The sequence below is a fragment of the Brachyhypopomus gauderio genome, unplaced genomic scaffold (genome assembly GCF_052324685.1).
Source record: "Brachyhypopomus gauderio isolate BG-103 unplaced genomic scaffold, BGAUD_0.2 sc56, whole genome shotgun sequence".
In the NCBI taxonomy this organism is placed as follows: domain Eukaryota; kingdom Metazoa; phylum Chordata; class Actinopteri; order Gymnotiformes; family Hypopomidae; genus Brachyhypopomus; species Brachyhypopomus gauderio.
The window spans coordinates 2,376,877-2,402,775 of NW_027506879.1; the positions used below are offsets into that span (position 1 = coordinate 2,376,877).

General features: G+C 41.0%; 1 protein-coding gene across 2 annotated transcripts; it reads left to right on the top strand.

The window, feature by feature from the left end:
• The first annotated feature begins 1,843 nt into the window (after positions 1–1,843).
• On the top strand, positions 1,844–24,599 carry dnajc27 (DnaJ (Hsp40) homolog, subfamily C, member 27). Of its 2 annotated transcripts, XM_076987752.1 has the most exons (8): positions 1,844–2,001; positions 2,913–3,021; positions 3,439–3,521; positions 3,781–3,850; positions 5,067–5,231; positions 5,392–5,514; positions 6,418–6,578; positions 22,762–24,599. In XM_076987752.1, exons 2-8 carry the CDS (start codon positions 2,935–2,937, stop codon positions 22,892–22,894), a joined length of 822 nt encoding a protein of 273 aa, XP_076843867.1. In that variant the 5' UTR covers positions 1,844–2,001; positions 2,913–2,934; the 3' UTR covers positions 22,895–24,599. The 2 variants fall into 2 exon arrangements, with proteins under 2 accessions (XP_076843867.1, XP_076843868.1); XM_076987753.1 differs by lacking the exons at positions 1,844–2,001; positions 22,762–24,599 and adding an exon at positions 6,924–7,243 and having other exon boundaries at positions 2,009–3,021.
• Positions 24,600–25,899: the final 1,300 nt, after the last annotated feature.

A 25,899-nucleotide genomic window follows, 5' to 3' on the forward strand; every position in this document is an offset into this window, starting at 1 on the left:
CACTGGCTACTCCCCATATTACTTGTTGTTTGGAGTGGAACCTCACTTACCAGTTGATGCACTATTAGGAAAAGAACAAATAAAAGAAGAAGGGTCTTATTGGCTTACAGCCCACAGAGAACGTCTGCAAGATGCCCATGAGAGAGCCAAGGCATTTGCAGAAAAGAAAGCTGCTGACAGAATGGCTCACCAGAATGCAAAAGTGCACTGTCCACCAGTGGAAATAGGCCAGTATGTCTATCTTCGTCATCGCCCTATTGGTAGAAATAAGATCCAAGATGCATGGTCATCCACAGTGTATAAAGTCATGGATGTACAAGGAACGACACTCGCAGTGGTACCTGTGAATGGAGGACCAGTAAAGAGAGTGCATAGATCCAATCTGTGCCTGTGTGTAAATCCTATACCAGCTCCAAGACACATTCCCCAAGCAGCTCCTGTTTGTGAGCCTGATTTGGAATCCGAAGCTGAATCTATTGAGTCAGAACCTGAGTTCCTGTTGGTGGATCAAGTCCGAGAACCCATTGCTGAAATGTTAGAGGACCTTGAAAGTCAACTTGAAGATGAAAGTAGAAGTGATGTGGGAAGTAAGCAATCACATGATGTTGAACTGGGTGACATCTCCAGTGAAGAAATGCCTCTTCAACCACAACCTGTTGAGAAAAGTCCAGGTTTGTCTGAAGAGGAACCAGTGGAGATACCTGTACCTGCTCCGCGGCGGAGGGTAGGACAATCAGATAAAAACACACCTATGCCAACACCTCCACCACGCAGAAGTGCTAGAACAAATGCTGGCAAAAACAGAAACCCATTCAATTTACCCATGTCTGCATGTAATGCTGTGTCTTTCACCCCAGAGGCATTGTTTTAGGTGTTAGCGGGAACAGTTCTTTACACGTCAAAGCAAAATGCTACAGTTAATGTTTAGGAAGTCATCGGGACGCTGACTTCAGGCAGGGGAGAATGTAGCCAGGTGAATAATAAAGTTATTATTTCCATATGAAATGGTCATCGTTCTCTCCTTTGCCTCGTATGCTATTTTAAGTATCCAATAGGTGGCACTGTTGAGAGGTAGTATAGGCCAGTTTCTCGTGCATGTATGAAATTGCACGTATGACGTCACCCAGCACGAGAGCCTAACTGAAACTGTAACGGACAGAGACGTTAATAAGTATCACCAGTAGTATGTCGGCGTAAGTGTTTCAACAAAGTTTTATTAAATGTTTATGTGGTAACAATGTAAAAATGAGTTTTATTGATATAGATGTATCTTTGTTTGATTTAGAGGGGAGATAAGACTGTCCACTGGAGTGTGTCCTTCCGTTAAAGAGGTTGTCTGTAATTTTTTGAATGAACAGTCCACTACTGTTGTCTTTCTTTTTTTGTCCCGAAGTACTTGTTAATTTTAGTTGTTAATTTAAATATTCAAATCAAACAAAGTTAATGCTGTTTCCTTGATCAGTCGGGAAATAAAAGCCCCACATTAATCTTAGAGCTGTCTGGTTTGTGTGATTCCCTCCTTCTACACCTGGCCACATATATATATATATATATATATATATATATATATATATATATATATATATATATATATATATATATATATATATATATATATATATATATATATATATATATAGTATATACACACAATGTTACAAATTATAAAATATATTGAGCTCAAAAGTTTATATGTTTATAAGATAATGCGTAGAACTATAAGCACACCCAAATGTTCACGCCTGAATGTGCGGGTTCTCGCCTAAATATGCGGATTCACACGCTTCCGTTCTCTTTTTTGTCGAATGTGCTTATCAAGTGAACCGCTTCGTCTAGGACTCTTATTTGGTCATGTTACTATAGAAACACAGCTGTTCTGCTGTATGTAATTTGCGTTTGCGGTTATTTTATGATTTCGACAGTCTCATCAGGTCGTGTTACTATTTGAAAGACACGGTGATTAAATATTTACCAGTCGAGGAGTGCGACGAATCTGTTTGGGTAAATCTAAGAATTACAAATATGTCAGCTAGCTACGCAGCTGTTTGGCTGATCTATCTAGTTTAGGGTATTTATAACTATCTATCGAAACGAAGCTGGGCAATGTTTCTATTCTTTTGTTAAACGAATGTCGTTACTGGTCGTTACTGACATAATAGATAATTGCCGTAGCTAAATGCGTAAAAGCGTGTATCTTTAAACCGGTGTGGTCGGTGTTGTGTAGATGTAGTGTAGGCTAGTCGAGTTCCGCGGACTAAACCCTTCACGGCTCAGACACACTCTCACTTATATTACTACACACACTTATATAACTACACACACCTATATAACTACACACACACACACACACACACCTATATAACTACTACACACACTTACATAACTACACACACACACATATATATAACTACTACACACACAACACACACATAACTACACACACACACACCTATATAACTACTACACACACTTATATAACTACACACACACACACACCTATATAACTACTACACACTCACTTATATTACTACACACACTTATATAACTACTACACACTCTCATTTATTTTACTACACACACTTATATAACTACACACACACACACCTATATAACTACTACACACACTTATAACTACACACACACCTATATAACTACTACACACTCACACATATAACTACACACACTTATAACTACACACACCTATATAACTACACACACACACACATATAACTACACACACCTATATAACCACATACACACATATAACTACATATATACAACTACACTTGTAACTACATATGTAATACAACTACACACACCTACACTTATAGCTACATATATGTAACTACACTTACACTCAAAGCGACAGAACTGACTGCGTGTTTGGTAGGTTAATGTTATTTTCTCCTAAGGCATTGATGATATACATCAGAAATGGAGACCAATGTACAGAAACGGAGGGACAATAAGAAATCTCTGCGGGTTAAGGTGATCAGTCTTGGGAATGCAGAGGTTGGCAAGGTGAGTGTGTGTAGTAATGTCAGCAGTTATTTCAGTAGTTATGTCAGTAGTAATGCCAATAGCATTGTTAGCAGCATCAATAGTAATGCCAGTAATGTTAGTAGAAAAGGTAGTAATGTCAGTAGTAAAGTTAATAATGTTAGTAGCAATGTTTACTACAATGGAGTTAGTACATGGCCTGCTAGTTTTAATGTTGCCTAGCCAACCTACTCTCTCTCTCTCTCTCTCTCTCTCTCTCTCTCTCTCTCTGTCTGTCTCTCTCTCTCTCTGTCTATCTCTGTCTCTGTCTGTCTTCCTCTATTTCTCTCTCTGGATGATACATGCAATATTCTTTTAATTTCTACACTGTTAGCTTTATCAAAAATCAGTCCCTATATGTTTTCTTAGCTTAGTACAATTGTTTTTTTTGTTTTGCAGAGTTGCATCATTAAACGATACTGTGAGAAGAGATTTGTACCCAAATATCTCGCAACAATTGGGATAGATTATGGAGTGACCAAGTAAGTGATGAGTTTGAGCTGAAGACACTGAGTTTAGTTTAGGTTTTAGTTCACTACAATGCTATGTGCCTTGACAAACAGTGTCAGTCAATGAAGTAACTAACTCAGCATTCTACTATTCTTAGCCATCAACAAACCTTAGTTCCTGAACTTTAGTACTAAATACAGCAAATGAGCATAACGGGCTTGTTAGTTTGTACAATGCAGGGGGAGCTGTCATGCATTCAAACCTTTTTTTTTTCTTGCCTCCCCGAACTAGGGTTCAAGTGCGTGACAGGGAAATAAAAGTCAACATTTTTGACATGGCTGGACATCCATTCTTTTATGAGGTATTGATGCACTTATTATTATTTGTGTGTGTGTGTGTGTGTGTGTGTGTGTGTGTGTGTGTGGGAAATATCTTTCTCAGAATATCTCAGCAGACATGTATAGTATTGAATATCTTAGCACACATGTATAATAATAATAATAATAATAATAATAATAATAATAATAATAATAAACTTTATTTGTATAGCACCTGTATACATGCAACTCAAAGTGCTTTACTGAATACATTTTAAAAAGAAACATTAAAAGGAGGCAAAGATAAAAAGACAAGGGAAAATATTAAGAAATTAAAGATAAAAAAGTAAACAACACAATAAAATAATGTAATAAAGTGAATAAAGTAAATAAGATGGAACAGATTTAAAGTTGCTTAACTAAAAGCTAAAAGCAGATCTAAAAAGGAAGGTTTTGAGACTCTTCTTAAAGCTGTGCAGGGATGAAATGCCTTTGAGCTCAGTAGAGTATAGTATTACTCTACTGAAATCAGTAACTTTTTTGTTTTACTGAAAGCTGGTTTTAGTGTTTACAAATCTAATAATTACATTTCAGTAACATTGTTTTATGATTATTTCTAGAATCATATAGATTATCAAAATATCAATAGTCAGGGCTGGCTCCAGGGCTGGTCCTTCTGTCACCACCAGGAGGAGCCCACGAGCCAGACCTCAGCCCAATCAGCGGTGATGGCCTGCACCCTTCGCCCTTGTGTTATAAGGAAGACAGATGCAGTGTCTCATGGCTGAGTTGTCTGACTACTTTGCTGCCAACCTTCAACCTATCTCTCTGTGTTACACTGCGTTTTGGTGTCTCGCCACCCAGTCTCTGTCTCTGTTGAGTTACGTAACACTCGTAATGGAGTGTTTATAGCCCTGAAATATATGCTCCGGTTTAAAATTAATTCTCCCATCAAAATGAATAAATATATATATTTTTTGGACTGTATCCGGTTAATCAGGAATGAGATTGGGTCCGAACAGGACTGCGTTCGGGTCCGGATCCGGACCGCGGTCCGCCAGTTGAGTACCTCTGTCCTATTCTTTCCCCATTGAATATACTCCGCTAGTGTTTTGTTTTCTCCCTTTTTTCCTGCATTGCATGCGAGTTAGGTTTCTTCTACAGACTAGGCACTTGGGTCCACTACCGTCATAACTCTGCGGGGGATTTTGTCATAATATCATACATAATGGTACATTGTAGTATATTGTGATTCCACAGGTACGTAATGAGTTCTATAAGGACTCTCAGGGTGTGATCCTGGTGTATGATGTGGGGCTGAGGGAGAGTTTTGATGGTCTGGACAGTTGGCTCACAGAGATGAAGCAGGAGATGGGCTCTCAAGCCAACATGGAGAGCATCGTTTTTGTTGTTTGTGCTAACAAGGTCAGCTTTACGTTTCTGTTAAATCTATTCTGAATTATAAAAAAAAATGATGAACTGTTTCATATGCAATTGCTCTCTGAGATATGTAAGCATCCACACCAAGTCTGTACAAATGTGTGTGAGGACAAACAGATGTGAGGACGGTCTTCCTCTCTCACAGGTTGATTTGACCAAAAGGCGTGTGGTGGACGAGAGTGAAGGCAGGCTGTGGGCGGAGAGCCGGGGGTTCCACTACTTTGAGACGTCTGCTCAGAGTGGTGAAGGCATCAGTGAGATGTTTCAGGTTTGTGTTCTGCTCAGAGTGGTGAAGGCATCACTGAGATGTTTGAGGTTTGTGTTCTGCTCAGAGTGGTGAAGGCATCAGTGAGATGTTTCAGGTTTGTGTTCTCACATGCTCTGTGATGGTTGAGCTTCTCAACCAGTTATGACAGCAGTACAGATATGAGTAGAATGGATATGAGTATTTACCATACTGTATAAGTGATAATATTTTGTTTTAATTTCCTTTGATGTGAGAATTAAAAATTGGACTAAAGGTGAAAATTATGGCCATGAAGTTAGTAGTAGCTGACCACTGAGCTACACTGAAAATGAGTGAGAACTTAAAAATACAGACTTTTTTTTTTTACACATTTACAATTGCATATTTACCTCAATGGTGAGTCCTGTACATCAACACCACATCATATTGGTACAGGATGGTACCGTCTTCTAATGCATGTATATATCTGTGAATGCAGGAGATCCACAGTTAACATAATCATCACAGTGAGTTTTTGAGACCATTAACTCATATTTAATACATCAGCATTTTTGGTAGCACCTTTGGTGTTCCCTGCAGGAATTGTTGTTGAGTACTTTTCAGTTGTACACACCCACCCCAGTGAAATTTAACATCTGCCCGTGATTGTGACATTATATAAATATGAAACAGTAGTCAGCTTAAACAGTAGTTTTAATGGATAAAAATCAGAGAAATCACATTACTTCTACCACATGTCATACTGTTGCATAAGCATTCACTTATTACAGCTGAAAAGTTACTATAGGCATTGGTATTTATTGAGAATTATAGTGCTTTTTAAAAATTCATATCTTATAAAATGCAGAAATGGCATTGAACCACCTCAGCGTTTAGATTTAGAGTTGTTTAAAGATTTTGAAATCTCTTTTTGACCTTCAACAGGCCTTTTTCTCCTCCATAACCGATATGTGTGAGAATGGAGGGAGGAGACCGACTCCGGAAGTCAACATAGGCTTCACCAAAGAGCAGGCTGATACCATACGACGCATCCGCAGCAGCAAGGACAGCTGGGACATGCTGGGGGTAAAGCCTGGAGCCACAAGGTGATGACACTGTGTTTACTACCATTAAAACATCTTTGGCATCTTTGTCTTGAACTTTAAGAGATCTAGTACACATACAAGATTTTTCTAATACAAACTGGATTTTTGGGACACTGAACTCTTAAAAACTGAATGCAATGATGTGGAGATGGCAAATGTCAATATTTTATTCATAATAGAACATGGATAACAAATCAAAAGTTAAATCTAAGTAAATGTAACATTTTAAAGAAAAAATATTTTGATTCAAAATTTCAGTGTCAACAAATTCCAAAAACTTTGGGACAAGTAGCTAAAAAAAGGAAATAGAGCATATAACGAACAGCATTAATGGTGCCTTTCCAGGCATTCAAGCTGCCCATGCCACAAGCACTCATGCAACCCCATATCATCAGTGATGCAGGCTTCTGAACGGAGTGTTGGTAACAACTTGGGTTATCCTTGTCCTCTCTGGTCCGGATGACATGGCGTCCCAGTGTTCCATGAAGAACTTAAAATATGTTGTTCAGGTTCTAGAACAACATCTGCTCCCATCTAGACGTCGTCTCTTTCAGGGAACACCCTGCATTTTTCACCCTGCATTTTAAATGCACATCATTGCATTAAGTTTTTATTCACAATTTGTTTAGTGTCCCAACTTTTTTGGAATCCGGTTTGTAATAATGTGTGATGAGTGCATTTCTTAATGAAATAAATTCATTCTGTAAATATGTCTTGTGTATTAAATTGTTAATTTATTGTATGTTCTTTTTACTCTACTGGTAATCCCAACCCCTACAGCAGACCTGGGCAAACTACGGCCCACGGGCCACATCCGGCCCGTTGAGCGTCCCTGTCCGGCCCGCGAGAGGCCAAGCATAAATGAAACAAATATCTATGTCGTGCGTGCAATACAACTGTGACGCTTTTATTTTGTGACGCTCTACATTTGTGTTAATTCCGTGTGGACGTACGTGCGTGTGTGTGAGCTGTGTGAAAAACAAGGATCAGCGACAAGTTAAGGCTGAATTTATACTTTTGCGAGTGAACGTAGTGGCGACTCTGCACACCTCACGCGAACGGCGGAGGCGTTTAAACTTGGCGCGTCACATTCTGTGCAGTGTTGTCCGAAACGATATGTGGTAGTATAAAGAAATACCCCTCAAAAACAGGGAAAGGAACATTTACCTGATGAATTTTAATTGTGTTCCAGGTTTGAAAAGTGCTGGAATTAAGGCTAAAGTACTTGAAAATGCTTGAAATTGTAACTATTTCGATTCACAACAAATAGCTGACTGAACAGGGGGGTATTCCAGAAAGCGGATTCAGTGACGAAACCGGGTAAGTAAACTCAGAGTTAACGAAAACTCCGGGTTTTCTTTTCCAGAAACCAAGCTTAGAGAGAACCTGAGTCAGCTGGGAAATGTTGAAATGGACCTTGATAGTGCCGTAGAAGTGCTTTAAAGCTAGGTCTAAGCCTGGTTTATACTTGACGCGGCGCGAGCATCTGCATGGCGAAAATGACATAATCGCTGTGGCTCCGCCTGTGCGCGAGGGCCTTGCGCGCTGTCGATTTGCGAGGTCGTGCACCTCTCAAATTTTGTAACTTCGCCCGTGCGCCGCGTGACAAAGTCATGTTCATACATACTTTATGTTCATAAAGTCAGGGTTCATACACCTATACAAGTTGGAATTAAAGCATTTGTCACTTTCAAGGTCCATTTCAATATTTCCCAGCACGTAGAACTTTATTAAGTTAAATATTTATACATATACTCGAAATTATTCGAAATAATTCGCTTTTTTATTACATTATTTAATGGTTGTTTATTTTCAAAACGCCCAATCTTAACATCATCACGTTCTCTCATGTTTCATCCTGGGATTACAAGAGGTTTGTATTTGTTAACGTAATACAAGAGAACTGTTCAGTCAGATAGCTATTTGTTGTGAAATGAAACACACAAATACACATTACAAATACATGGACAAACCGCGTTTAACTGGTCGTGGTGGAGGACTTGCAGTAGTTTACAGATCTAACCTTAAAATTAAATCTGTTTCAATCTCGAACATGACATCGTTTGAGTGTTTGGCTATGTTAGTCTCTGCTGCTAGACCCGTACTAATTGTGCTTATTTATCGTCCTCCTAAGCTAACTTCGGTTTTTATGGCTGAGTTTTCTGAGCTAATCTCTTCACTTGTCTCTGTTTACTCTGATTTGTTACTGCTTGGTGATTTTAATATTCATATTGATTCGGGTACCTGTATGCTTGCCAAGGAATTCCTAAATGTGCTTCAGAGTTTCGATATTGCTCAGCACGTCAACTTTCCTACACACAAGAAAGGCCACTCCTTGGACATTGTCTGTTCTGTGGGTAAATCTCCCTTTAATTTTAATAGCATTGATCTATGTGTGTCTGATCATAAAGCTGTGTTGTTTGATTTTCCACTGTCACGACCTCTGCGAGGGCTGCACCAATCACGCCAGATTACATTTCGGAACCTCAAAAATGTTAGTCCACTGGCTGTTATGGAGATGTTCAGACGGAGGACTATACCTGAATGTTTGAATCCGGATCTGCTAGTGGCTCACTATGATGAAACACTGTCAGATATTCTGAATCACCTGGCACCTCTCAGAACTCGCTCTGTATCTTTTTCTCAGCCTGCTCCCTGGTATACTTCTGAGCTGCGCAAGGTGAAAGCTGTTGGCCGACAGCTAGAGCGACTTGTAAAGAGAACTGGCCTGACTGTGCATGCTTGTGCTTACAGGGATCATGTCCTGATTTACAAAGAAAAACTGCAGGAAGCTAAAACACTTTATTATTCTAATGTTATTCATAGTGCCCACGGTAATCCCAGAGCTCTGTTTCAAGCTGTTAATAGGATACTCGGCCCTGTGAAGAGTTTTCCTTTAACTCCGTCGTTTGAACTTTGTTCTTGTTTTATGGATTCTTTCAATCATAAAATAGACACAGTATACTCACAGTTTCAGTCTACTGTGAATGTGTTGGACACATCTCGACCATTCTCGCAGTCCAGTAGCAGTTATTTTGCGGCTTTTGGTGCTGTGGATCAGCAGTTGGTTGCAAAGCTTATGACGACCTCTAGGGCAACGACATGTCAACTGGATCCCATGCCAACACAATGGGTGAAAGCTTGTTCTCCGTCTGTCTGTCCTCTTATTACCATGGTCATTAATGCTTCACTTAGCTCAGGAATGGTTCTGGCATGTTTGAAGCTGGCAGCCATCACTCCAGTTCTCAAAAGACCTGGCTTAGATCCCGAGAATTTGGATAATTATAGGCCCATTTCGAATCTCCCATTTCTCAATAAACTGTTGGAGCAAGCAGTAGCTGTGCAGTTAAAGGAACATATTGAATCCTGTGATCTGTTTGAAGTCTTTCAGTCTGGTTTTAGGAGAAACCACAGTACTGAAACTGCTCTTGTTAGGGTGGTGAATGATTTGTTGATGGCGGCTGACCAGGGACTGGTTAGCTTGCTTATTTTACTGGACCTGACTGCAGCATTTGACACAGTGTGCCATAGCCTATTGCTATCTCGGCTTAAAAATATGATTGGCATAACTGGAACTGCGTTAGCATGGTTCACTTCCTATCTCTCTGACAGGCAGCAGTTTGTTTCTATTGGAGGTTTTAAATCTGAAATTTGTTCTGTGTTACATGGAGTCCCCCAGGGCTCAGTCCTTGGACCTTTGCTGTTCATTTTGTACCTGCTTCCTCTTGGTGACATCATTAGGCAGCATGGGCTGCAGTTTCACTGCTATGCTGATGATGTGCAGATTTATATCTACACAAAACCTGCCCATAGCTTGCCTCCTATTGCCTTGTTGAGCTGCTTAACGGATGTTAAGGCATGGATGATGGAGAACTTCCTGAGTTTGAATCATAGAAAGTCTGAGGCCATCATAATTGCTTCTCCTGCTACAGTTAGGAGACTTGGGGACACCCATGTCAGTATTCCGGGTTTGGTTGTTTCTACCTCTGCTGAGGTAAGAAATCTCGGAGTCACGTTTGACTCTACGTTATCCTTTGAGTCACACATTAAAAATACATGTAGGGCAGCCTTTTTCCATCTTAGGAATATATCTAGGATTCGCCCTTTCCTTTCTTTTGCTGCTGCTGAGACCTTAATTCATGCATTCGTCACTTGTCGACTGGATTACTCCAATGCTCTGTTGTATGGCCTCCCTGCGCGGGCTTTGAGCAAGCTGCAGTATGTGCAGAATTCAGCTGCAAGGGTGCTTACCCATAAAAGATCTTGGGAGCATATTACTCCGGTACTGTGTCACCTTCATTGGCTTCCAGTGCAGTATCGCATCCAGTACAAACTGCTAGTGTTGGTTTTTAAATCCCTGCATGACCTTGCTCCTTCCTACTTAAGTAGGTTACTCCAGCCATACTCCCCGATGTGTACACTTAGATCCTCAAGCCAACACTTGCTTGTGGTTCCGCCCTATAAGTTAAATTCCACTGGGAAAAGAGCGTTCTGTGTCACGGGTCCGATGCTGTGGAATGGGCTCCCTGATGAAATGCGGGCTTGTTCATCTTTAGATATTTTTAAAGCTGGTCTTAAAACTCATCTTTTTAAAGTGGCTTATGGGTGAGATTTGAAAATTGTAGTGTTATTCTATTTTTATGCATATTTATTTGTATTTATATTGTATTTTATTTTTCCTGTGTGTACAGTGTCCTTGGGTGTCCAGAAAGGCGCTTTACAAATAAAATGTTATTATTATTATTATTATAAGTAGTTACAATTTCAAGCATTTTCAAGTACTTTAGCCTAAATTACAGCACTTTTCAAATCTGAAACAAAAACCAACATTAAAATTGGTCAGGTAAATGTTCCTTCCCCTGTTTTTGAGGGGTGTTTATTTATACTAACACACATCATGCACAGAATGTGACGCGGCAAGTATAAACGTCTCTGCTGTTCTCGGAAGTTCGCACGAGTTGGACGGAGCCACCGCGATGACATCATTTTCGGCGCGCGCACACTCGCGCAAGTTTATTGTTTGTGTGGCCCTCGGACACAATTCAGGTTTCTCATGTGGCCCCTTGTAAAAATGAATTGTCCAGCCCTGCCCTACAGTATTATAACTTAGAATGAAACTGTGAACAGTCTCTTGTCGAGGTCTAATAAGCTTCTCAGGGAATTTAGTACAACTGGCAAAAAGTATGGAATCACCAGTCTGGGATGAGCAATCATTCAGACATTTTATTCTGTAGAACAAACTCAGATCAAAAACATGATGCAATAATAAGGTCATTCCAAAGTGCAACTTGTTGGCTTTCAGAAACACTAAAAGAAAAAAAACATTGTGGAAACAAAGTAAATGTTACTGTAACGATTTCGCATTAGGAGACGGACACAATTGCTGGAGAGAGGTTGATTTATTGTTGGTAACAGCTCGTAGCCTAACTGCGCCAATGCGGACGGTGCGAGACCGGCGAGGCATAACAGACTCTCACCCAATTTGTACAAATAAACCTAACATATAGCGATAACATAAATCATACAATAAACACACAAAGGATCAAAGCCGCATAGGCTAACGACATACATGAACAACCGAATGAAAGACTAAATAAACATGAGAAACAATAACCATAAATTCCAAACAACCGGACATGGAATATTAACTGAACGTAAGAAAAACGGACTACCATTACCGGAGAAGCAACTGACTAAGGAAATGGCAGGAGATGAAGAGAATTAAACAGACAGGAAACTAAACCACAATCAACTATAAAACAACACACGAGACTAGAAGGACACATCACAATAACTGATGAAACAACTAATTATTAAGACACAAATACCAAGGAGTTTTAAACAGTCAGAGAACTAAACATGAATAAACGATACAGCGAACGTCTAGATTGGAATGACTGAACCTCGACAGTGAAGATACTCAGACAACAGGACCATGGAGAGATAAGTACTCGGTTTTGGAGCAGAGAGCTCCAACATAACAGGGTTTAGTGGCATGGTAACAGCACCTGAGAGTTACACAAACAAAGACCTACAACGAAGGAATGAATGCACAGGGAATAAAACCCCAACTCATTACATGGACAAACCCAAAACAGCTGATGAGACTAATACTGGGCAGGGAATAAAACAGAGGGCATGACACTGGACAATTAAACAAAGACAAATAAAGTAAATGACAGAACGACACGGGAGGAGGGCCGAGTCAAACGTTACAGTGACTTTCTTTGAGCAAGCACAGGGAAAAAATATGGAATCATGAAAAACAGATAAACAAAACAACATTCAAAATACATCACTAGTATTTAGTTGCACCACCTTTGGCTTTTATAACAGCTTGCAGTCTCTGAGGCATGGACTTGATGAGTGACTAACAGTATTCTTCATCAATTTGGTACCAACTCTCTTTGATAGCACCTGCCAGATCAGCTTTGCAGGTCGGAGCCTTCTTGTGGACCTTTTTTTTTTTTCCAATTTCCACCAAAGGTTTTGAGATCTGGACTATTTGCAGGCCATAACATCGACTGAATATGTGTTTCCCCAATGTCATCATCTCCAAAAATCTGTTCAATTGAAGGAAAACAATGTAAACTTGTACATTGATAGAAGAATGAACTACAGTCATCTCCCCAGTGCCTTTGCCTGACATGCAGCCCCATGTCAAGGACTGTGGAAATTTGGTTGTTTTCTTCAACAACTAATACCATGTTTGTTAATGATATGTGCTAATGTAAGCATATATAGGTTGAATAGTAAAGGCCCAAGAACTGATCCTTGGGGGACGCCACAAGTTATTTTTTGACGTGTGGAGGAAGAGGTACCTAATGCTACAAAGTAATCACGCCCAGTTAGGTACGATCTAAACCAGTCTAAGACTAAGCCACTAAGGCCTACCCAGCTCTGTAGTCGATCAAGAAGTATTTCATGATTAACAGTGTCAAAAGCGACGCTTAAATCTAGCAGAAAAAGGACTGAGAGTTTGCCTGCATCCTTATTCAATCTCAAGTCATTTACTACCTTAACTAGGGCTGTTTCAGTGCTTTGGAGAGCTCTGAAACCAGATTGAAAAGTGTCATTTATTTGATTTGCTTTGACATAATCATTCAACTGGATTGACACAACATTTTCAATGATTTTGGTAAGAAAGGAAAGGTTAGATATAGGTCGATAATTATTGAGAATTGTGGGATCAAGATTTCTGTTCTTTAATAGTGGTTTAACCATAGCAGTTTAAAGAATATGAGGGAATTCTCCCAATTGCAGAGACTGATTAACAATTGTTAGAACTTCATTTGCTAATGAGCTCAGTACCTGCTTGAAAAAGCATGTTGGTAAAGGGTCCAGTTCACATGTAGAGGATTTTTGTGATGAAATCACATCAAGTAGTGTTACCATGTCCACTTCTTGGAAATAAGACATATTAAAGTTAGGCTGAGTAACTGATATAAGGGTTGATAGTCTGTTATTGCTTTTACTATCTTCTGCCTTATACTAGTAATCTTGTCCCTAAGAAATATTGCAAACTCATCACATTTTTCAACTGAATCAAATTCAGGGAAGACACAGGAGGTGGGGTTTACTAGCTAATCTATACTTCTGAAAAGACAGCTGAGTTATTATTGGATGAATTGATTAAGGTAGAGAAATAGTTTTTCCTTGCTGATTTCACTTCACTGTTGTAATTCTGCAATGTTGTTTTATAAATATCAAAATGTACTTGCAATTTTGACCTTCGCCAATGTCTCTCAGCCTGCCTACAATCTTGCCTAAATTTTACAATAGATGGAGTGTTTCTCCAGGGCATCTTAATTTTACCAGAGATAATTTTCGTTACCTTTGGTACCACAGTATCAATACAGTTACTAACTCTGTGTGTGAATGTTTCAACTAACTGATTCCCATTTTCTGAGAGAGGAGGGAGGGACTGTATCATGTCTGTGAAGGCCACGGCACTGCCAGCACTGAGATAACGCTTGGTTATTGTGCACTTTTCACTGAGTGTTCTAGTAGATAATGACATATTGAAAAATACACCAAAATGATCAGAGATTGCAACATCAGTAATTTCAGTATTATTAACCTATATGCAAATCTTAAATGTGGCCGTGCTTATGAGTTTGGCCTGATACATGCTGTATGAGATCAAAAGAGTTAAGTATCCTCATGAACTCTGAAGTGATTGGATTTGTGGATATATCCATGTGAATATTAAAATCCCCAGCAATTAAAACATAATCAAAATAAATTAAAATCCTAGAAAGCATTTTTGCAAAATCTTCAAGAAAATCTGTATGTAGTCTGGGAGGATGATGGTTAACAATCAAAAGAACTGAATAAGTACTGTTGAGTTGTACTGCCAGATATTCAATCCATCTCTGACAGGAGATGGTAAGCTCCTATGACTGACATTACTGACATTACTGCTGGCGGTCAGGTGCAAGTTCCGCATGTGAGTGATTCCATACATTGGACTACCCACAAGCATTTGAGTCCCAAACTTGTTAGGGTGAAGCTGATTTAAAAAAGCTCAGGACGCCTCCAAAAGATGTTGAATTTCAAAGTCAAAGTCAAATTTATGTATATAGCACTTTTTACAACACGTTTTCACAAAGCAGCTTTACAATCGTATGCGTCCAGATCCCTAATGAGCAAACCAAGTAAGAAACCTCGGGAGGACCAAGACTCAAAAGGGAACCCATCCTCCATTGAGCGGCCCTTTAGCACATGTCCGTATTTGTGGTCAAAAGGTGGTTCTACAGTTAGTTAAGGTTCTTGTTCCCTGGCCAAGTAGTCACAGTTCCTTCAGTGCAGATGGTGAGCCTCAGGTAGGAGCTAGCATCAGCACATCCTCTTGTGGCAAAGGCACATCCAACCCCGGCATCAGTACATCCACTGGCAAGCCAGACCATCTCCCAGGAGCTTGTAAATGCTTGCATGCAATCGTCTTGGGTAGAAGCATGCAAAAAGATAGACAATACAGACTGAGTGTGTGGACATCAATTTAAACCATCATTGATTTAAATGTACATAGCTCACGTGACAGTGATTAGCATGTGGCTCCGGCAGGCTATTTTATATCCATATAGACCACCATTGATGTAAACGTACATAGCATAATTTTAAATTCAATTCGATATTTAATCGGAAGCCAGAGTAATGCCATGAGTTGAAGAAAATTAGACGCCATCCAGTTTTTAATGTCCTGGACGCAGTTCTCAATCTTGAGAGTAGTAGTGATATCATCCGGATTGGAAGATATATACAACTGAGTATCATCTGCGTAGCAATGGAAGCTAATACCATGCCAACGAATGGTGGTGTCCAGTGGAAGCATATATAATGAGAATAATATGGGGCCCAGTACAGATCCATGCAGGACATCATATTTTACCTTAGAATGCTCTGAGCATGCGTTATTTACTAGTACAAATTGGTAACGATCTGTCAGGTAGGACCTGAACCAGGAGAGTGCTTGACCTCTTATGCCAATGAGTGTCTCCAGCCTATTAAGTAGAATATTATGATCAATGGTGTCAAAAGCAGCACTGAGGTCTAGCAGTATGAGGAAAGAAATGTGTCCTTTATCAGAGAATATTAAGAGATCGTTCAGTACTTTAGTCAGTCCTGTTTCAGTGCTGTGATGAGCTCTATATCCAGAATGAAATAACTAAGACATGTTCTGTCTGTAAGAAGGAAGGGAGTTGTGAAGAAACTACTTTCTCTAAAATTTTGGATATGAATGACAGATTAGAAATTGGCCTATAGTTGGACAGTTCCTGGGGGGTTAAGACCAGGTTTTTTAATTAGCGGCTTGATGACTGCTAGTTTGTGTGACGCTGGGAGTGGGCGGAAGGATGAGACACGGATCCAGTCTGCAGTAGCCAACGTTACTTGCTTTTATTAGCACGTTTAACACAAACACACACACGACGTGCAAACCAAGACAAAGACGAGCACACGACATTGCGCGAACGCACATTATATAGCAGACTAACACACACCCTCGTGATCTCGAGACAAGGCACAGGTGTAACAAACGAACACGCTCACAGACAACCCACGCCCACGGAAGTACAAACATGGACCTAACGACACGCAGACAACGTAACGACACACCCACAGGGAAGGGTCCGGAGCCGTCACCGTGACAGAACCCTCCGCCAGGGGCTCGCTACTCCCGGAGCGTCCCGCGCAGCTGGAAAGCCCCGAACCAGCACCAACGGGCAGATCCGGAGCCTCAGGGACCCTGAGCCTCCGAGAGCCGTCACCCCCGACGGCGGGAGCCGCCACGAACGGCTCTAGTACACCCTCCCTGGGAGGACAGGGGAAAACACGTTAGACATACAAAACGGTACATTCACGAATACACATACAGGTACTTGCACAAACATGGGCACGAACGGGAAAAGGGGATTAGGTAAACATACGGGAACAAACACGAAAACAGGGACAGACGGACATGAAACAGGCGCCAAGCTACGCGCCATGAGTAGGGCGATGAGAGGAGAGAGCACGGGAGCTGCAGGCGCTGCAGCGAACGGGACCCCTCCCGCATTTGCCGCGAAGCCTCCTCCCGGTGCAGTATGGTTGGCGGACGCGCCTGGTGCAGCGCGTTGGGCTGACGCGCCTGGTGCCGCGCGCTGGGCTGACGCGCCTGGTGCCGGTATATAGCACTGGTATGCCGGTATATAGCACTGGTATAGCGCTGGGCTGACGCGCCTGGTGCCGCGCGCTGGGCTGACGCGCCTGGTGCCGCGCGCTGGGCTGACGCGCCTGGTGCCGCGCGCTGGGCTGACGCGCCTGGTGCCGTGCCTTGGTCTGACTCCTCGTCCGACTGGCCACTCGATACACCCGCTTCGCCTCGCGACCACTCTCTGGAGTAGACAGCGGGAGCATCCACCTCCATCTCGGTCGCCGCCTCGCTGCCCTGGCTCCAGCTCATGGGCAGCTCCGGGCTGCCACCCCGGGAGCCTTCCATCGCGCTCCCCTCGGAGCAATGAGAGGAAGCGCCTCCCTCGGAGCGGTTCCACCCCTTGACGGTCCCGGCAGAACGCTCAGATAGGGACGGACTGCCCTCCTCCTCAGTGCCGGGATCGCTATCCGTGCCCTCGGAAACACCCGAGTACACGGACGGAGGGTAGCGCTCTTCCTCGTCTTCTCCGTAGTAGACGGTGGGAGCGGAATATAAGGAGGGTGGATAGTCCCCTTCGCCCTCACTAAGATCGTCTGCCGAAGCAGAGCCAACGGATGGAGGGTAGTCCAGCCCTTCCTCCTCGCCTTCCCCATAGTCCACCGTGGGGGCGGAGCAGACCGAGGGAGCCGAGTCCACTCCTCCGCAGTAGTCCACAGTGGACGCTTCGCCCACCGATGGAGGGTAGCCCTCCTCCTCGTCCGAGTCCTCTGCCTCGGAATCCCCCTCTCCAAACTCGTTCTCTGGGATCTTCTCCACACCGCCGAGCGCAAAGGAGCTCACCCGCAGGGGTGAAAGCTCTCTGGACGAAGGGGGGTGGTACTTCACCCAAAGTTGCACCGCCTCCTGGCGGAGCTTCTCCGCCGCTTCGGGGTTGTGGTGCACCCTTGCCTGTCGTAGCAGGGACGCACAGACCGGGTCCAGCTCGAGCTGCGCCAAAGTTGGCGGGGCTTCGCGGCGCGGGGGGGAGGAAGAAGAGCGGTGGTGCCGCTTGCTGGGCTTCTTCCCCTTTTTGGGCTTCGCCTTGTAGCCTGGCATTGTGTCTCGTTGTAGGCTCGTCTTTCTGTGACGCTGGGAGTGGGCGGAAGGATGAGACACGGATCCAGTCTGCAGTAGCCAACGTTACTTGCTTTTATTAGCACGTTTAACACAAACACACACACGACGTGCAAACCAAGACAAAGACGAGCACACGACATTGCGCGAACGCACATTATATAGCAGACTAACACACACCCTCGTGATCTCGAGACAAGGCACAGGTGTAACAAACGAACACGCTCACAGACAACCCACGCCCACGGAAGTACAAACATGGACCTAACGACACGCAGACAACGTAACGACACACCCACAGGGAAGGGTCCGGAGCCGTCACCGTGACAGTTTGACAAATAGTTAATTACACTGTAAAAAAAATCTTGTCAAATTTACGGTGAAAAACTGGCAGCTGTGGTTGCCATTTTTTCACTGTAAAAAATACAGTGATCTTGTACATGGCTTCACGGTATACTGTAAAAAAAATCCGTTAAATTTACGGTAAAAGACTGGCAGCTGTGGTTGCCAGAACTTTACCGTAAAAAAATGATGACAATGTAAAAAACACTACGGTATCTTTTTTGACAACCGTAAATTTCATCATTTAGAACTGTTCTTTTTACGGAAAATGACTTTACAGCTTACAATAATACGCTGTAAAATTAACAACTTTTAAAAATAAACCTATTTACGGTGAATAACTTTAAAAACAACAGTTTTACTGTTTATCTCTATGATGAACACATTACAACCATTATTTTTTTACAGTATTTGATTGTGAAGTCCAACTTCACAGTAAATTACTGGCAGGCCGCCATCACTCGGGCCACCCAGTTGTTGCCACATTTTAAGACAACAAGGCACTTTTATTTTGCCTTGGCAACGTAATCACGCGTGAAGCCGTAATCACGCGTATTAAACATAGTATGTGAAACATGAGGGCAGGTCATTAGCACTGTAACATTACACAAACACGCAAGGTAGACTCAGACAATGTACAACTACATAAACTAATACAGGGAGACTTAAATTAACAAAACATATAATCAAATACATAATCAACAACAGCATGTCATAACACTTACACATAATGCGTATCAATAACGGAGCCGCGGGGGCTCATGGGAAGTAGCGCTGCCCCCAGTGGACCGACGCTACACACTTTTCCAGACTTTAAGCAGAAAAGCCTTAAATTTTCTCAAAAATCAGCAGTGCGCCTTGTATGTGCACTGAATTCAAAAATCTGTCCCTGACACAGATACGTCATGTGTACGCTGGCAGCGATAAACTAACCAGAGAACATTACGTAAAACGTAATTGAGTAAAGAACAGCCGGGAGAAACGTCTCTACAGTCACCATTCGACTGAAGGCAGCAATGATAGCACAAGACTTGAATATCAAAAACTTTTAAGTGCACCTTATGGTCCTGAAAATACGGTATTCCTTATATGTATAAATATTTGACCCATATTTACAAAGACAATTTCTAAAATGGCAGTACATTGTCCTATATTTCAACATGCTTTACCTTTCAGCACTGGCCATATTTTTAGCATTTTCTTTCTGTAGAAATCAACGTGCGATTTTGCTGATTGATGAATGGTTTTCACTGTAAATTGAAATGTAGGCTACTCATCAACAAAATCTGTAATTTAGACTGAATATCTTTTTTTTTTTTAGGGTAATTCCCTAAAATTCCCTAATGTTTACTACATTACGGAATTTTCCAATATATTTTACCTAAAATATTGAAATTAATATTTAAAATTTGTGTTTTCTACATATTATGACTATAAAAATTTATTTTACTTACTGTTTATTTTTTAAAAGTAAACTATTGCATCTGTTACAGTAATATACTGTTTTCTACTTTATGATCTTTTACTGTTGCTATTTTATAGTTTATTACCGTAAATTCAACAGACATTTTTTACAGTGTATAGTAAGCAAAGGTTCTACATTTTTACATTTACATGTTATGGCATTTGGCAGACGCCCTTATTCAGAGCGACTTACATTTTTATCTCATTTTTTATACAAGTGAACAATTGAGGGTTAAGGGCCTTGCTCAGGGGCACCTCAGTCATGGCCTCAGGTCTGGGAATCGAACCCACAACCCTCCAGTCCCAAGACCAGTTCCCTAACCGCCAGGCCACGACTGCCCGTTCTACATTGCTATGCAGTAATTCTTTAAGTAGATGGGTTGGTACAGCATCTAGGTGCATGTGGAGGGCTTAGCAGATTCCACCAATGAAATAAGCTCCTCACTACCAATTGGGGAGAAGGACTCTTAACAGGGGCAAATTGTTGAAGTTTACCTTCCGATGTGCACAGGCTGTAGTTAGCAAGCTGTTTAGAGCCAGCAGTCTGGTAAAGTGACCACTGCCCCAATATGCAGTTGGTATTGGTCCAGAAATGAACACTTCAGACTAGGAAAACTGCAGAATGTCAAGCAGATGGTTAAAATCCTGTTTCAGAATCTCAGACTGTTGTTTGTAAAGGTGATTTCTTATGATTCGGTCACATATATTGGCTCCAGCTTCCTCCCAAGTTCTTTGGTCTTTCTTGGTCTATCAGTACGTTTGGCTTTAACAACCAATCCATGCTGTTTGTATTTGGTCCATATCTTGGATACAGCTGACTGTGAACAGCCCACATCTTTAGCAACCATGCGTGAAGAGTTACCGTCTTCAAGAAGTTTCACAATCCTCTCTATTGTTTCAAGAGACATTTCTCTTGTTGGAGCCATGATTTTTGCCACTCCACTTCGTCCAGCAGCCCTCCAGCTGTTTTTAACTGCAGACTAACGAGCAGATCTAATCTGAGGCAGGTGTCCATTTAGGGAAAGGAAATTGACTAGGTGTGTGCTTATTTTCTACATCCAATTGAATGATTGCATTTTTTTTCCTCAGAATTGAGTGATTCCATATTTTTTTTCCATGTGCTTGCTCAATAAAAGTAACATTTAGTTTTCTACAATGTTTTTTTTTTTTATTTCTTTTAGTGTTTCTCAAAGCCAACAAGTTACACTTTGGAATGACCTTATTATTGTGACGCTGGGCGTAGGGAGACGGACGAGGCACGAGTCCACTGTTCTTGCACACACGTCACCTTTATTTATTATACAAATAGCACAGACAGCGCACGTAGAACACTCACACATGTAATTGGGACTGACTCAAACAAAGACGAGCACGCCACTGCGAACGCACATTAACCACATAAAACCACATAAAACCACATAAACCCCGAGTGATGACGAGACGAGCCACAGGTGAGACTGATGAAAACATTCAGACACAACCACACCCACGAAGATCCACAGAAGCAGACATCTAGACATAGACAACGTAAACACACGCCCAAAGGGGAGGGGTCAGGGGCTGTACCGTGACAATTATTGTATCATGTTTTTGATCTGAGTTTGTTCTACAGAATAAAATGTCTAAATGAGTGCTCATCCCAGATTGGTGTTTCCATACTATTTCCAGGGGTCGTATCAGAGAGACTATCACATCACTCCAGTCTCAGCTGCACGTCACTGGTTATTACTCTAGTTTAGAAATTGATGCTAAATGTTAGTGTTTATTTTTCAAGATATGGTTTAGGACAGGGCTATTCAACTGGCGGCCCGCGGGCCAGAACCGGCCTTTTAATGAATTTGTATCGGCCCTCGGCCCATCTCCCTATAAATAATATTAAATATTTGCTAAACCGCCGTAAAAATAAATAACATTTTATTTGCAACATTTTACGACACTGTGTGGGTGCTTTACAGCACGTTGTGTCTCTATGTGGCACGTTTCCATGGTTTCCAAAACAGAGTCACTTGAGAAGCATGGCGCTGTCAAAGAAGAGACATGAGATTGATACCGAAAACAAACAATATAATAACGACTGGACAGATAAATATGCACACATACCCTAAAGGCAATCCTATGTGCTTGCTATGTGTGGCGAACAAATTACGTTCAATGTTACATCCACTATGACAGCATTGGTATAGTTCTGAAAATTGTCTGGCCCACAGGTCAGAGCTCTCTGTCAAATCTGGCCCACAGAAAAATATAGTTGAATAGCCCTGAATTAGGACCTAGGTATATTTTAGGTGCTGTGTCATTTCTGCTCCCATCTCTTCGAGATCATCTTCACCGCAGTATTTTAATAGCTTCTCATAGGTTAAAAGTGACTGTGCTTCTACAATTGCCACTCCAAGGCTGTGGAACACACTAACAATGGAGATGAGAATAACACTTTTATTTACTGTTGTTCAGTGGTGTAAAGCACTTTGAAAAGTTGCTGGTTTTATTTCAAAATAGTAATATTTACTGATGCATCTCATTAGACCATTTAGTCATTATTTAATTGTACTTATCGTACTTTCCCCTTTGTTTAATGGAATGCTGGACATTGGGACTTATACTAAGTCCAATGAATGTTGTTTTTGGTCTTAGGGAGGAAGTCAACAAGGCCTACAGGAAGCTGGCAGTGCTACTGCACCCAGATAAGTGTGTGGCGCCCGGCAGCGAGGACGCCTTCAAGGCAGTGGTGAACGCACGCACCTCTCTGCTCAAGAACATCAAGTAGGAGTGTGTACAGATGGACGCAGACGCTAGCGGAAGGATAAGGATATCTGTCCTTGGATTTACCAAAATAACATTTAACAAAATAACATCGTCAGTAGATATTAGATTTTGGATTGATGACCAAATCATAACCTGAAATGTAGCAAGCAGCTTTTCAAGAACAAGAGCTGTCAAACCCTTGAGGTCAAGACCATATCTCCTCTGCTGTTTGAAAAGCCGCTTCAGCGTACTTCAAGAATAAAGTCAAATTTTAGGGCAGCCATTGTCACAAAGCAGCTGTACACATGTCCAAATCCCAGCTCCAGTGAGCGGGCTACAGGTGACCCTGGAAAAACTCCATAGAGCAGAAGGAGCCCTATGTGATGGAGAAATATTACCGTCTAATATTGGGCCTCTTCCCTGTGTCACGGCTCAGTCCTAATCTGTTCCACACTCTGTGCATCTCTGTGTTTGCTATCATCTAACCCAACAGAAAGTGTTCCTGTTGAACTACCAGGAATGTCTTTTAAATAATTTGCTGCTTTGTTTAATTTTAATCCCATGTAATTGTGGATATATAATTTTAGTCCCTTCTTTGCTGTCAATACACTGCCCACTCTGTTCTTGAAATGTAGTGGAGTTTAAGCCCTTGTATCAAATATATAAAACACCTGAATCAGCTGCCTTTCATTTGTTTAAACTGCTACTCAGTTATGAGTTTTGTTTTTGCAAAACCTCTTGTGGTCCTTTTTTTATCCTCACACGTTAAAATATTAAATTGTGGTGCTGCGATTGCAATGCCATTTTAGTTGTACTATATCAGATACATTTTCACAGGATACATTTTCAAATACACTATCAGGAATCATATCATTTCTTATACCACAGGATGTCAAAGATGATATGAATTTTCATCTTCAGCAGAGAGGAGAAAGATAGCATGATGAAGCTACAATCAGCATGATGTTTACTGTAGCTCAGAGATCAAATCCTGTTGTAATTGTGAATAGTAATATGTTATTTAGTTTAGATACAAGTTTGTTATTGGAACGCGCTGGTTGTAGCTTTAATCATTAATGCCATTAAAAGTATGTTCATATACTGTCACCGGTAGTTCTAAATGGTCTAAAATTACATGTATGTTATCACTGTAATACAAGTGTGTTTAATGTCTTGCATGAAACTTCAGAACCTGTATTTTTATATGAATTGTGAGACATCTATATACATTAGATATAATTCTGTTCACGTGCAGTATAATATTGTATATAGCAATATACAAATATATAATTGTGTATTTATAATTGTGTGTATGTGTATATATATATACACACACACACCCCCGTGATTAAGCGGTTCGGATAATGGATGGATGGATGGATATATATATATATAGAATTATTTTTTCATAAACACATTTGACCTGTTTGTGTTGAAATTGGATACTGTATGTTGAAGTTTTAATTGTTTACCATATTCACCCAAAAGTGTTTTTGGTGTCAGATGTTTCATTACTAATTAATAGAACATGACAAAGTTGAACTGAGCTTAGTTTAACGTGTAGGCCTTTCTTCCATTCCTGTTTAATTCGACAACAGCATGAGGTGACAGCATGCTTAAATGTCTTTATGCAGAACTGGACAATGAGTGTTTGTCAGTACTATATTGAGGGAGTTTGGAAGTCACTTTTTTGGATTTTGCACTTTAATTAAACAAATAATAACAAAGCCTTTGAATGTCCTTTATTTAGAACAATGGTCACTAAGACATATCCTAGGTGTTTCTTCAACCAGCCCTTTTCACGTTTTTTTTTATCACTACTTACAAATTACTTGTGAGAGAATCTTAGACAAACTTAGACTTTCTGTGTTGACTCTGCCTCTGCATCGGAAAAGCTCAGCTAGTCGAAAACCGAACCACCGATTTACATACATTTTTTCATTATTACGACACAAAAGTATTGTTGCAAGGACGGACGGTGGTGGAGTGGACAGAGATATGCAGGGAAGCTTACGTCCCCAAAATAATGCGTATTTTATTTTATTTCTTTTTGACCACTTCTTTCAACAGTGCAAGTATGTACAGTGTCTCCAAAATAAAGTTGAAAAAAAAATGTAGAACATAAACTAAGCAAAGTAAATATCTAAATCCAAAATTAAACAGGCTTCAAGTTTAAAGTATTGAATGATCCTGAACAATACTTCTAAACAGCCAAGTCACAGTACCATATACCACACTGTCTACACCTCAACTCCTGCTCTGGAGCCTCTCCTGGGCTTCTATACCTGTAGCCCCTCCCCACAGATGGGCCCATTTGCACAAATAAATCAGTCTAAATAACAACCTTCTACATAAAAAATGACAACAGAAAAGACTAAACACAAAATACATAAACACCCAAAATAATTTTCACTAAACAAAAATCCCCACTACACTATAAAATACATTTTCCCCAAACTCATTAAAACACCCCTGCTAAAATAGTCCAGAGCGCACTGACCCCCCTAATAATTATAGAGTGGACCAGTCTCTTGGTTTCGTCCGAAGAGTAAGTGTTTGGCGTGCTGGTGAATCTACAGAACCTGTGGTGTTTGTAAAGATTGTTAAAACTATTAAATTTCAAAACGGACCTGTGTGTAAGTGTGTTTATTACTGTTACCGATATTAGGATTAAAATCAGATGGATGAATGTTTAGGACTATGGCGCGTATTGAAAACGTGAGTGGTGAAGTGGAAACAAACAAATGTTACAAAATGTCGGTAGGCCTCCCTGCACACTGTAACAAATGCAAATAAAATTTTATGACAAAGGGTGAGATGTGGAATGCTTAAACCGGGTAAACAGAGACAGCAAACAGGAGTGTAAATGCAGTGTGACTCACGCAGTAGGTCAGCTTAAGTTTTAAAAATGCCGGCAGATAGCTGCCTCTGCGCCTGTGCGCTTGCTTGTATGGCTCCTCCGTGACATTTATCATTGGGGAAATCACTTAAATTATCATAAAAACGAACAACTAATACATGTCGAAA

Excerpts from the sequence above, each read along its gene's own strand:
- dnajc27 (XM_076987752.1), top strand. The coding sequence starts at position 2,935 with ATGGAGACCAATGTACAGAAACGGAGGGACAATAAGAAATCTCTGCGG. Across the intron at positions 3,851-5,066 it reads GACATCCATTCTTTTATGAG|GTACGTAATGAGTTCTATAA; the intron begins GTATTGATGCAC and ends GTGATTCCACAG. Across the intron at positions 5,515-6,417 it reads GCATCAGTGAGATGTTTCAG|GCCTTTTTCTCCTCCATAAC; the intron begins GTTTGTGTTCTG and ends GACCTTCAACAG.